The sequence below is a fragment of the Trichoderma gamsii genome (assembly GCF_001481775.2).
Source record: "Trichoderma gamsii strain T6085 chromosome Unknown Scaffold_32.2, whole genome shotgun sequence".
Taxonomy (NCBI): Eukaryota; Fungi; Ascomycota; class Sordariomycetes; order Hypocreales; family Hypocreaceae; genus Trichoderma; species Trichoderma gamsii.
Genome location: NW_020171369.1, coordinates 344,446 through 356,841, shown reverse-complemented (window position 1 = coordinate 356,841; position 12,396 = coordinate 344,446). Strand labels below are relative to the sequence as shown.

Below are 12,396 nucleotides of genomic sequence, written 5' to 3'. Positions count from 1 at the left end.
CTACTCGGCTATGCGGGCCAGTTTCACTTGGTAAGCCGGAAGAGTTATGGCGCTGGCCCTGGCATCGCCCCCCTTTTCCTCTACCATATCAAAAACAAAGAGATCTTGACCTTGAAATTGGTAGACGAGTTTGTCGAGTGATGCCCATGAGCTACAGCTAAATTGATCCCAGGGATACAGCGCGTCCTCCGCAGCGACATCATCGGCACTGCCGCCAAACACAGCCCTCCACGCTGTTTGGCTACTGGTAGAGAGATCCGAGGGATACAATCGGACCTGTGGCGGTACGACTGGAGAGTCGCCAAGCAAAGATGTTCCAATAACATCCACTCCACGAACTTGCCATTTTGTGACGTTGAAACCAGGGCTGTCATCGAGGGATAGTGTGAGAGTCGAGTTGGTCGAGGAGTCGGTATATGTCCCCGCATACTGGGTCTGAGCTTTGGCCTTACCAGCTTGTTCTATGACGGGAAGCAAAGCGGTCGCTGCGTCTCCAATCACTTGGTAGGCTGTGTCGCCAGAAACCTCAGGTCCACTCATAAGAGCGACCATCACCAAGTCGTAATCTGGAATCAGAGCGATAACAGAATTATACGTAAAGAGATCACCAGCTTTCGTATAAAACTCTATTAAACGGCCGTCTTTGGTTACTTTACTAGATCGGTAAATTTCCCATGGAGCTCCGATGAGGGTGCTAATGGAAGAAGTCGACGCCAGAGGTTTCATCCACTTGCGAGTTCTTATAGGGGAAAGCATTTCGTAGCTTAGAATTGCTTTGCCGAAAGCCATAAGATCTGACGTCGTAGAGTAAATCGCCCCAGTGCTAAGAAAATCATTAGTTTGACAAACTGGAAGTGAAAACAAGATGCAACATACGGTGCCTCAACACCAAGCTCAACGGCCCAATCGGTGGCGTTGACAGAGATGAAACCCAACGAATCTTCAGGGGTTGCTAGAAATGTTTGATTCATTCTGATTGGATTTATGATAGTATGCTGAATCCAGTCCTCGTATGTCTGGTTAGTGACAGTTTCGATGACGAGTCCTAGTAGAGTCGTTCCGATATTCGAATAAAGCGGCGTTTCAAATGGCGCGTGCACTGGCGGGCGTTTGCCAAAGTTTTCAAAAAAATCTACCTTGAATTTTAGCATTGGACAATCCTTTGTAGCTGAGATTTGGCGACCAGGCCAGATGGTACCTTTTCTGTTGCAGGGTCTTTGTCCAAAAAAGCCGGAGCATTGAAGCCGTGTCTTGTTATCAGCTGGTAGAAAGCCTTTCGCCGTCCAATCACCTGGGAAGTTTGCAATGTCTACTGTCACTGGCTATTGTTAGCTTTGGAGACAACTTTCTAGTCCTTTGAAGGTAATGCCTTACAGTCGGCGCCTATTCCGCTTTGATGTGCAGCCAAGGCTTCTAGCGTAATACTATCCCAGTCGACAACATGGATTGCGTCCTGTAAAGCTGCCTCCTTATGGATATCGCGAAGTTCAGGAAGATACTTAGTGATGGGATCCTCGAGGTTGACCTTTTCGGTCTTCAACAGGCCCAAGATGGTGAATAGCTTTGTCATACTCGCTAGCCGGTAAATAGTGTCTGAGTTAACCTCCGAGACACCCCTAGGATCGAAGTTTTGCGGAGAGTGGTGAAATTCGAACATTGGAGTTGCCTCGTGGATAGACATGACACCCAGCGACACGGCTGAGTAGTTAAATCCGGATGTTAATTCTTGAAGTTTCGTTGTCAGTGTAATTGCTGCAGGGTCAAATCCCGGGTCTGTACGAAGGCTCGTGGCCGGCGGAAGGACAGGCCCCATTGGTGGACATAGGCCGTTTAGGCCAGCCTTGACTCTCTGAGACATCAGCCATGCGAACAGCACGCTAGTAACTGCTGTCTTGGAAGAAATAGCATTGAAGTGCATTGTGACGACTTCAATTTGCTGTTGTAGAATAAGGAAGTACTGGATGAAGAGGGGACGTCCTACTTCAGCGACAAGAATAAGACTTTTATGTTGCTCGATACTGCCGTTTTGGCCTGGCGATGCGAGCAGTACGTGCTCTCAGCTCCAGATGGATTGATTGCCCCTGAAACATCCAAACGCGAATTGTACGGCTTTCTGCTTGATGTGGTAATTCGGTACTTTCATCAATAAGCTAGAGAAGCGAGCCACTATCTTTCGAGATGCGGTCAAAGAGATCATTTTTTCCCCATATTTCAGAGGAAGTGGTTTGCAGTCGCCGTTGCGTTCACAGCCCCAATAAGGGATGGCTATTATCCCTGGCTAGAGTCCCTTTAGGCAGCATTACTCTCTCACTACCAAATTCAACCGGAGGCTGTGTGCAGAAATGAAGTTGCTGTAAATAAAGTGGAGGGCATGGGGGACTTGTGGATGTGTCAAACTTTAGGTGACGTGTTTAGCGGTCTAAGAATGCTATGCCCATCCCTTCTCAAGTACTTTTATTCGGCACTTGAGCTGATATGCCGGGTACATTCACTTCCATAAGAGGAAATTTTGCACTTCGTGTTCAGCCAATTTTTAGTGTGGCCTGTTAGCGCTAGCCTTGAACTGCGAGACGGTACAGCAAAGGCCATTTGGATATGCGCTCTACACAGTTTAACAGTAGAGTATCTAAATCGGCGGATAGAAATATTCGCCACCTCTCTCCCTCTCTCAGAAACCCCTATCATTATTCTGTTCATAGTATGGGGTACCTCTTTACACTACCTCGAAAACACACCGGGCGAAGTGATAGCACTTAGCTCCGAACAAGACCTCACGGTCGATTTTACGTCTTCCATATGGTTCCCCTTTCTTCTTGGCTACATGTCACAGAGAACTACTGTTAAGTATTCTAGCTATGAGAGACCTAGCGGTCTGGCGTTGCGCTGTGGCAATACGTAAACAATGAAGGCCATGTCAAAAGTGTGGCTATTCTCCAATCCTATGGCTGCGGCGGGCACAGGCGCGGCTGTAAAATCTATTGTATTTAGGATCACAAGAGTAAGGAAAAGCGACTCAGCACTTTATACGGAAGAGATCTTTTTGAAATTCGATGAAATGAATAGATAATTATTTGTATTAATACTATTGAAAGAGGACATATAATGTGGAAATAGTAAGTGAAGGTTTTAACCATAAAGTGATGTGATCATTGCTGGATTTATAATATTTATAATAATTCAAGTGTAAATCAAGTATGGCGTACTTGCACGGTTTTGTGCTTGGCGTGATATAGCAGCAAAACTACTATTGTCACCAGAATCAAAAGTGACATTCGTATGCGACCTAAAGTAGCCCGATGTCAATATCGTTGAGAACTATATGGACTATGTTGTCGATCTAACAGGAGTATTTGACTTAGAAAGTGCTGATTTACCCCTTTTGGAAGGCCAAGAAATGAAAATAGGGTCCCCTGATCTGCCAGTCTCTTGTTTGAATGGAGTTCTTCATGCCCACCAATCTGACACAAGGTTCAGGCAGTAGATACCGTGCTTGTTACGGCCATGCAAATCACAGTTAAGCGGGCTCAAGAGTTGCTAGGAACTGACCCCTTTAATGTCATCGGCATTGGATATAAATATCTGGAAGCCACCATGCTCTAAGTACCTATCAGTACAAAGAAAACTTAACCATATCGAGCTGGCCCTTAAGCAGACTGTTACAGAAGTGCTCAACCTAAATCATGCTGCTGCGATCCACCGCAATCTTACTCGCTGGCCTGGCTGCAACAACTGCAGGTGCTTTGTATGCAAATAGCATCGAGTTCGACTGGACGGCAATTGAACCAACGGAAGACTTGCGCTACCGTGATTGCTTCAATGGGCTCCGTTGTGCGCGCCTCAAGGTGCCACTGGATTGGAACAACCCCAAAGACAATAGAACCATCGCCATTGCCATCGCCACGCTCCCGGCCTCAGTGCCGGTCGACCACCCCGACCACGGTGGCACCATTATTTTAAACCCGGGGGGTCCAGGCGATCTTGGAGTCAACCTAGTACGCCTCTCCGGCCGGCATCTGCAAAAGGTGATTGACAACAATAAAAAGTACGATTATCTCGGATTCGACCCTCGGGGTATAGGAAACACAACCCCTCAACTGGACTGTTTCGGAGGCGACACACTTGCGAGGAACGCCTACCAACAAGTACTTCGCGGGCTCAGCACCCTTGACTCTAGTGAAGACGCCTTACGACGCTTTCTGGCATATTCTAAAGGATTAGGTGCTCTCTGTGAGACCACGCTTGGCAAATCTAGTATTCTGGAGCATGTCACTACCGCTGCTGTCTGCCGTGACATGGTCGAGATGGTGGATCGCGTTGATGAGCTCCGGAAAAGGGAAGTCGCATTGCGCAAGCGTCGCAGAGGTGAGCATGAGCAAGAGGTTACGACGGAAGAGAACCAAGTTCCTCGACTTCAGTATTTGGGCTTATCATACGGCACCGCTCTTGGAAACACTTTCGCGTCTATGTTCCCCGGGCGCGTTGGGCGAGTGGTCCTGGATGGCGTTGTCGACGCTGAGGACTATATGAGAGGAGTAAGATCACCGAACCGAAGCTTTGTCCTGACCATTCCACTGATTTATATATATCTAGCTATGGCATCATGACCTAATCGACACGGAGGCTGTCGTCAACTATTTCTACGACACATGTTTCGAGGCTGGCGATATTTGTACGCTTCGTACCCCCGAAGATGTGAGCGGTGCTAGCATTAGAAAGCGCGTGGATCAATTTATCACAGACATGGACGCGCTTCCTCGATACAGCGTTGGGGGCACAAGTATCGCAGCTCTGACTGGTCGTGACATTCGCGACAGCATATCGCAAGCCCTTTACAGGCCCATCTTGAGCTTTCCACCATTGGCACAGTTGCTTTCAGATGCCTTGGAGGGTAACTACACCTTGCTTACAAGCACAGTCACGCCTGACGATATCCAAACCGATTGTGCCACTGGTAGTCAAATTCTCAGCGGAGAAGCTGAGTATGGTATCTCTTGCAGCGATGCCGCGGGTAACCAGACTGAACACGATCTTGCCTATTACTCTAACGAATTGAGAAATTACATGAACCAATCCATCACCTTTGGTGCAAAATGGGCCACGATTCCGTTCCAATGCGTGGGTTACCGTCTTCAGCCCAAGTATCAGTTTCGTGGGCCGTGGGTTACGCCCCCGGCGGACTCCAGTCTCAAACCTGGCGTACCAGCAGCACCACTTCTATTTTTGTCAAATCGAATAGACCCAGTTACGCCTCCTGTCAATGCAATCGCCATGTCAGCAAACCATCCTGGCTCTGCAGTAGTGATTCAGGATTCGGTAGGCCATTGTGCCATCCCAGCAGGCTGGAGCGACTGTACCAACCAGATCCTGCGAGACTATTTCGAGTTTGGCGTTGTTCCCCGAAATGGTACCGCTTGTGCGGCCTCTTGTAAGGCATGGCAAGAAAATGACAATGGCTGCAACTCATTGAGCTTCGAAAATAATGGCGGCTGGTGAAAGGGTGGTGGCGGATCGGAGAAAGGTTTAGAACGTCATTCACTTAGCTTATATTAGTATATTCCGAATGAAATACGTACGTCTGATTTGTTTTTTGTAGTTTGATTATAAGAAGTTCAACAAACACAGAATAGATGCTCGAATTGTCTTATCGGCGCGGTATGGATTTTTCCCTCTGCTTATACTAAGAGTTAATCACTCCCCAGATGTTCTGTCTTCAAGGCAAAATATATTTATTTACGGAAAATATACCATGAGCTAATAAGTATCGGAGAGCTTTACTACCAGTTGGACAGTCGGATGCAGCATATATATAACGAACTATACACTAGATAGTTAGTAATATAAAGAGTTCCTAAGGGATAACCTAGAGTTTAATTCTAGGTTTATATTAGCTGAGCGGTTAAGAGTATAATAAACTGTACACTAAATAGTTAATACAAGGTAAATTTCCTAGGGGATAAACTTGGTAATAATTCTAGGTTTATATTAGTAAAACGGTTAAGAGACCTATAGTTACTAATAAATAAATAGTGAATAAATATTATTAAAGAGTGTCTAAATTTCTAAGCTGCAAAATATTTCAACAACTCTGTTTATATACTCGGGTGGAACCCTCTAACAGGGCTAACCTTTTCAAGGACTGATGCAAGATACAAGACTGTAGACTCGGCGTACCAGGTACTTACAAGCTGGACACCAATTGGCATGCCCTCGTGACTTGCTCCGAATGGGATTGACAGTCCTGGAAGCCCTGTTACAGTAAAAGGCGTGGTGGTAGAACAAATATTAAAGTTACTGACGGTCTGCCCGTCAATTGTAAGCTCTTCTACCGCGTGCCCATGCGAGGGTAATGGAATCACGGGGCACAAGAGTGCATCGTACTTCTGAAAATACTCGGCAAAACCATCTTTGAGCCTCTCAATAGCCTGCTCAGCATCAACGAAATCAACCATTGGTGTTTCGGGAGTGTTAAGCATACCTCTAGCATTCTTGAAAATCTTCTCTTCGGGTTGCCCGCTGGTAATTTGCACCATGGCGGGTTTCATTTCATTAACATAAATGCGTATAAACACATCCAGGGCGAAGTCGCGCTCCAGAGCCGGAATGCGGACAGATTCGACGGCACAGCCTGCAGCCTTAAGAGCCTCGGCCGCAGCCTGGACAGTTGACCCAATCTCGGAATCGATAGCGCCAAAACCTAGCTCTACCAGCCAGCCAACCTTGAGCTGTCATTTAGGTGTCGCTCCGACACCAGCATCAAAATTAGCTCCTAGTAACGAAAATGCATCTTGCCCGTCAGGGCCAGCCACTATCAAGTATGCGAGAGCCAAGTCGCGAACGCTTCGCGCCATCAGTCCCGCGTGCCAAAAACAGCGAGGCTCTCGTGGCCATATGCCTGTCATAGGGATACGCCCGTGGGTTGGCTTAAATCCCATAATGCCTGTCATCGCAGCCGGGCCTCGTACTAAGATACTAAGGTCAGTGCCCAAGCCAATAGGAGATAATCCGGCCGCGATGGCCGCCGACTCTCCACCGCTAGAGCCCCCTAGCGTCCTCTCAAGGTTCCAAGGGTTATTTGTCCTGCCTGTAAGGAGATTCTCACTTTCGCAGGCGTATGAGAATTCCGGGAGGTTGGTCTTCGCAAGTAAAATAGCGCCCGCGGCCTTCATCCGCGCAACGCTGACGGCATCAGACGAAGGCACGCGGCCTTCAAAAAGTAGCGAGCCGCGTTATGTTGCCACGCCTGCGGTATCGATTGAGTCTTTCACGGTGAAGGGGACACCATGCAGGGGGCCGAGATTCTTTTTACCGGACTGCACTGCTGCGTCTGCAGCTTTAGCATTTTCCAATGCACTCTCGTCGACGGTGACGATAGCATTCAATTGCGGGTTCAGAGATTTAATGCGGTCGAGGTGAGCCTGCATGACTTGGACGGCAGAAACTTTGCCTGTGCGAATCAGCTCGGCGAGCGCCGTAGCGTCCGAGTATCTAAGATCCAGACTCATGATGTCTTGCTGTTTTAAATAAAGGCTCGTATATGTCCCTTGATATTGGTATTTCCACTACAATGGATAAGATTGAAAGTTGTTTGGCGGATAGAAAGGCGATGATATCTTGTACAGGACTGGAGCTTGTATTGAGTAGTGAACCGCTTCTTATAGAAATCTACTGAAGCTTCATATGGATCAAACCTCCGATATAGACTGTCTTACCAATCGCCATCCAATATTGATTTACTCTTATATGTTAGCCTTCGCTGACCAAGTAAGTTAGTAACTAAGTGAGTAACCTCGCCCGGTCAGTGAAGTGTGTAACTTGGTTGGGCAGGTAGATTTCTCGAACGTACTCTGACGTACTATTGGCATTCCCTTTGTGACATTGGCACTCAGGCTCAATTTGTAAGCTCCGTAAAACCTACTGTTCCTGGCTCTTCCTGCATTTGTAGTACGAATTTCGTACTTGTTGTTGTGCCACAGCGGCCGCTTCATCCGTTAAAACGGAGAAATGTCCGCTTTCCCGCTTTCCCGCTTTCCCGCTCTTTGCTCCGCCCCCCTCTTAGCGTCCATCAGCGGCCGTTTTTGCTCGGTGTGTTAAGATACAATGCTCTAAGGTTATCTAAAATTACCCTTGAGGAGATACCACATTTAGAATACGCATCATGAAATATATTAATAAGCGCGTGTTACAGCAGCAGCGTCGAGTAACAAACGATCTCCTCTCGTTCAATTGATTGAGAATCCAGGGACTGTAGGTATCAGTAATGCCTCGTTAACAACTAGTAGCCACTAAAAGATTTCACTACCAGGCTTTTGAAATGATCTCGGATACAAGACGGAGGGGTTAGTTAGGTAAAGTGTCTGATTTGCAATTTGGATCTGCTAGTATTGTTTCAATTGTACCCACACATACGAATGTCCGGTCTTCTTGATTGTAGGATAAAAAGTAGCTATTACCAATCGATCACTTGTATTGCGCACTTTTATCGGGTGGGAATTTATAAATCAAAGATATACAACCCATCGCTATCCCCCGAGGCACTGGATATAGTATAGCAGGAGCAAGACAATCCGAAGACGTCCCAACTTGATGGAGTGAAGCGGCCTGCGTCGCGTCTCCTATAAGTTTCCTCTACTATTTGTGGTTCTGTCCCTGTTAATTCTTTTGGGTTGTTTATTCCTACTCATTAGGTCTTTCCATTGGAAAACTCAGAGGAGCGCGAAAATGGTTGTCGTTGGTCAGCCCCGTGATATGAACAAGTGGCGAGACGAGCTCCTTGACCAAAATGTACATCTACCCAACCCATCGGACGAGTATCGGCGAGCGCGAGATGAGCTCACGCAGCGTGAAGAGGAGCTACGGCTGTTGACCGGGGAGGTGGCTGCTCAGCGGCGGGCGCTTCCACCGGTGGTTACGTCAAGGAAGACTACGTTGTCGAGTCTGTAAAGAATTGGCAGCAAAGTCAAACTGTCAGAGCTGTTTGCTCCGGGAAAGGACTCGCTGATGATATATAACATGATGTTTCCGCGCTGGGCAGAAGATAAACGTGCACCAGTGCCAGTGGGCGAGACTGCTGAGCTACGGCTTTTCGAGCAGCCGTGTCCATCATGTACATCACTTGTCGATGGAGTTGCTGGGGCCACCTTTCACTTGGCTGAGCGCACTAACTCAGTCTTTATAGCAAAGACGAGCCCAAGAGACTCTATAACTACGGAGAAGATCGAGGGTGATAACCTTCGGCTGCTGTCCTCGCGCGGCTGCACGTTTAACTGCGACTATCTCTCAGAGACGGTCTATGGTACACAAAGGGCGGTCTTGCATGTTTTTTCACGCGATGAACAAGGCATACGTCGCCACCGGACAAGTGAATCGTCATTCGAGCATGGAGATACTAGTTCTCTTGAACCAGTATGGACAATCTATGGTATCCTCAACTTGACAACGGAGGGACATGGAGACCATGCAGCGTTCTCCAATCTGCAATACGAGGTAGAAATTCGGTCTAGCTCTTGGAAGACCAAATATTTTTTGGCCTTAATGTTTTAGACAAGCACAAATTTAAGATGTGCCAGTTGTTACTACGCATGACATAGAGGAGACGTTATGATCTCCTGAAATATGTCTCTAGCTTCTAACTGCATTCGACCCCGTAATGTGACTGCGGGGGAGATTACCTCGCACCAGGATCTGAGACACCATTATAAATATTATAATACTTGTCGGTGGGCTCTCTTACTATTGTTTAACCCAGACGACGAGGCTTGTAGGACCTGACGCAACCTCACAAAGAGAAGAGTCCGTCGGAAGAACTCAGAGCGGATGAATTGTGTTCTGACAGCCGTTCAAGTTCCTATTATTGTGGTCACTTTGCTGCGAACTCCACTAATAAGACCCCACTGAACATAGGATCTCGGTTATCTCAAGATTTGGTGAAATATCTAAGAAGTCATATAGGTTCAACTAAACTTCTCAAGGGCATAGTGAGCATTGAAAACAGCCCTGCCAAGTTCGTTAGTCAGTTTGGGTTAGGTTAGATAAGGCTATCCATGAATATAAGCAGTTTAGCATACATAAACCTTTTCGGCTACCACAGCAATGTGGGCGGCTCCTTCTAGCAAATACAATCAGTGCTTCATAGTCTAAGGTAAAACTACTACGTGTGTGTCGGAATAGCTGATCTTTAGAAAGTCTGGTCTCGATGTGTTCTAGGAGGGGGAAAAGCGATAGATCTCAAAAAATGTAACCAATAGAGTACGTAGAGTGACTTAAAGGATCACAGTGCGATCCAAGAACTGCCTCGTTGGAGCCGGTTGGGGAAAATCTGGCAATTGGGCGCGTTTTGGGATAATATGTTCGAGTAGGGTTAGTGAGATAGGCATAACTTCGATACTTGTATAGTAATTAAAGATTGAGATATTAGAGAATCATGTTTTCTATGTAAGAACAAGCCTGAGTCCCGTATGTCAAAGTTATTGAAACGTGTTCTTTTGTCAGGCCTATATAAAGCTGTCTGCATAGATATGGTTCCTAACTATATTGGCTCCATTGCTTTGCTTGCCGCAAGAAGCTCCATGTATATGCCTACAGAGTGCTTTGTCAGTTGGTTCCTTGATTGATTTGGAAGAATACCTTCTACAGACCTGCGGCCTTCCATCTAGAGTTAAGCTTTGCCAGAGCATTTTGTATTACTTGGAGGTCATTATATGCGCTAGAGTAAATTGCTCTTGTTCCGGCCATATAGAACCAAGGTACTATAAATGGAGAAGTATCTCCCGCTTCAGAATCAGTAGCGACTTTCGAAAGGTATAACTCCGCTGCATCAGATGCGCTATGGACGGCATCGTCTAAAGCACTGCATGCTTGCTGGTAGAGTGGACATCCGGATTCGCGTTGAAGATGTGGAGTGTGTAAGGCTATAATAGCACTAAAGAATTATTAACAGACTATTTGCACATCCGGTTAAAGTAAACCTCAACTCACGCGCAGCACACAGCCTTCTGATAGCATACGGACCTAGCATCTGCTCCAGGAGCCGCACTTGCATAACGCAGCAAGGCATACAGCGTCCTTTCGAATTGTTCTACATCATCTAGACGGGTTTGGGGCCCGACGAATGAATCTGATAAGTGGCCAAAGACGCGGCTTAACACGAAACTGGCTTGCAAGATGCTTGCGAAGCGACCTACTACAGTCGGCGGCGATGAAAGTGTAGATGATGAGTTGTTAGGAACTGCGTGATCTTCCCAGTTCTGGTCCGGCCATGGCAGCTGTGCATCTAGATCCGGCTCTGGCGTCATGAATAGTTGATGGGGGTTACCGAGGCCTAAGGTGCTGTTTAACCCGCAATAGGTATTTGGTTTACTATAACTGTAATACAGGGATATGTTCAGTAGTGTTACTCACCGCTCAAGCAGAAATATAGCCCACCAGCCCCTGTTCCGCTCTTCAGCATCGATATTCGACGGCGTTGAGTAGGTCCAGCCCATTCCCAACGCTGACGCATGCTTGAGACAGATTCCGATGGAAGTGTGCGCGGCTGGATAGATGGCATTTCCCTGTTCATAAGCTCCAAGCAGGATACAGCCCTGGAGAATCTCCAGCGATGCCAGCCCGGCAAGTTCGAGTTCCATACGGTATCGTACGGCCGCATAATACTCACTGGGCCAAGAAAAGGGTTCCAAGTGAGGCTGTGTTATGATTAGTTTCATGCATAGAAGCAGGAACACTGCATCAGCACGAAGGGGTAGCAAAGGGTTCAACAGCTGGTTGAATATCTTTCTCCTCGAAATGATGGGCAGCCATCGACTCGCAAGTCGATAGTAAGAGATTGCCGTCTGACGCAGAGCTGATATGTTGCTTAGCAATGGCCGTAGATAGCCAGGAATTGGATCCAATTCGGTAACGGTTGGAATGCTAGTCTGAGCCTGGCTACGAAGGTAGAGGCCATGGTCCATAAATCGGATAGCAGCAGCCTGGAGACTTGCTCTCGGCAAAAAAGTCGGCGGCCAAACGTCATAAACTTCGGCCGGCAGAACCACGACACCACTACTACCACTGGCCTGTGAGTGTGGCGACTGAGTCGATTCAAGCAACTGATCATTGTAGCGACAGGTTCGGTTCCGCCTGATGGAGAATGAGCCTTTGAACCTCTGTAGGCCGCGGACGTGGGGTAAGTAAGGGAACACACGTACACTTCGCACGCCGAACATTTAGGTGTCTCTTTAGAGCATCGAATTTTACGTCTCGTACAGAAAGAGCACGCCCGTCGGGGGCGGCCGTCGCTCCTCGACAAAGGGGAGTTTACCATGTTCAATATCCCTATGGGGTGTTAACGCATGCGCTAGCTGTATTAAAACTTGCTGATGAGCAATCCGAACGGATAGGAATTTTAAAAAGAGGCCT

The 12,396-nt window shown here is 47.3% G+C and overlaps 4 protein-coding genes across 4 annotated transcripts; 1 reads left to right on the top strand and 3 right to left on the bottom strand.

The window, feature by feature from the left end:
* TGAM01_v208122 (hypothetical protein) lies at positions 1–1,918 on the bottom strand (the record flags this gene model as incomplete). Its single annotated transcript, XM_024550257.1, has 3 exons — positions 1–823; positions 877–1,318; positions 1,375–1,918. 3 exons carry the CDS (start codon positions 1,916–1,918, stop codon positions 1–3), a joined length of 1,809 nt encoding a protein of 602 aa, XP_024405027.1.
* A 1,762-nt stretch (positions 1,919–3,680) lies between these two features.
* Positions 3,681–5,493, top strand: TGAM01_v208121 (hypothetical protein; the record flags this gene model as incomplete). Its single annotated transcript, XM_018809277.1, has 2 exons — positions 3,681–4,532; positions 4,591–5,493. The coding sequence occupies 2 exons, from the start codon at positions 3,681–3,683 to the stop codon at positions 5,491–5,493; spliced, it is 1,755 nt and encodes a 584-aa protein (XP_018657545.1).
* Positions 5,494–6,089: 596 nt separating this feature from the next.
* TGAM01_v208120 (hypothetical protein) lies at positions 6,090–6,542 on the bottom strand (the record flags this gene model as incomplete). The annotated part of the gene is made up of 2 exons (XM_024550256.1): positions 6,090–6,403; positions 6,476–6,542. The coding sequence occupies 2 exons, from the start codon at positions 6,540–6,542 to the stop codon at positions 6,090–6,092; spliced, it is 381 nt and encodes a 126-aa protein (XP_024405026.1).
* A 4,851-nt stretch (positions 6,543–11,393) lies between these two features.
* Positions 11,394–12,301, bottom strand: TGAM01_v208119 (hypothetical protein; the record flags this gene model as incomplete). Its single annotated transcript, XM_024550255.1, has 2 exons — positions 11,394–12,117; positions 12,186–12,301. The coding sequence occupies 2 exons, from the start codon at positions 12,299–12,301 to the stop codon at positions 11,394–11,396; spliced, it is 840 nt and encodes a 279-aa protein (XP_024405025.1).
* Between the last annotated feature and the right edge of the window lie 95 nt (positions 12,302–12,396).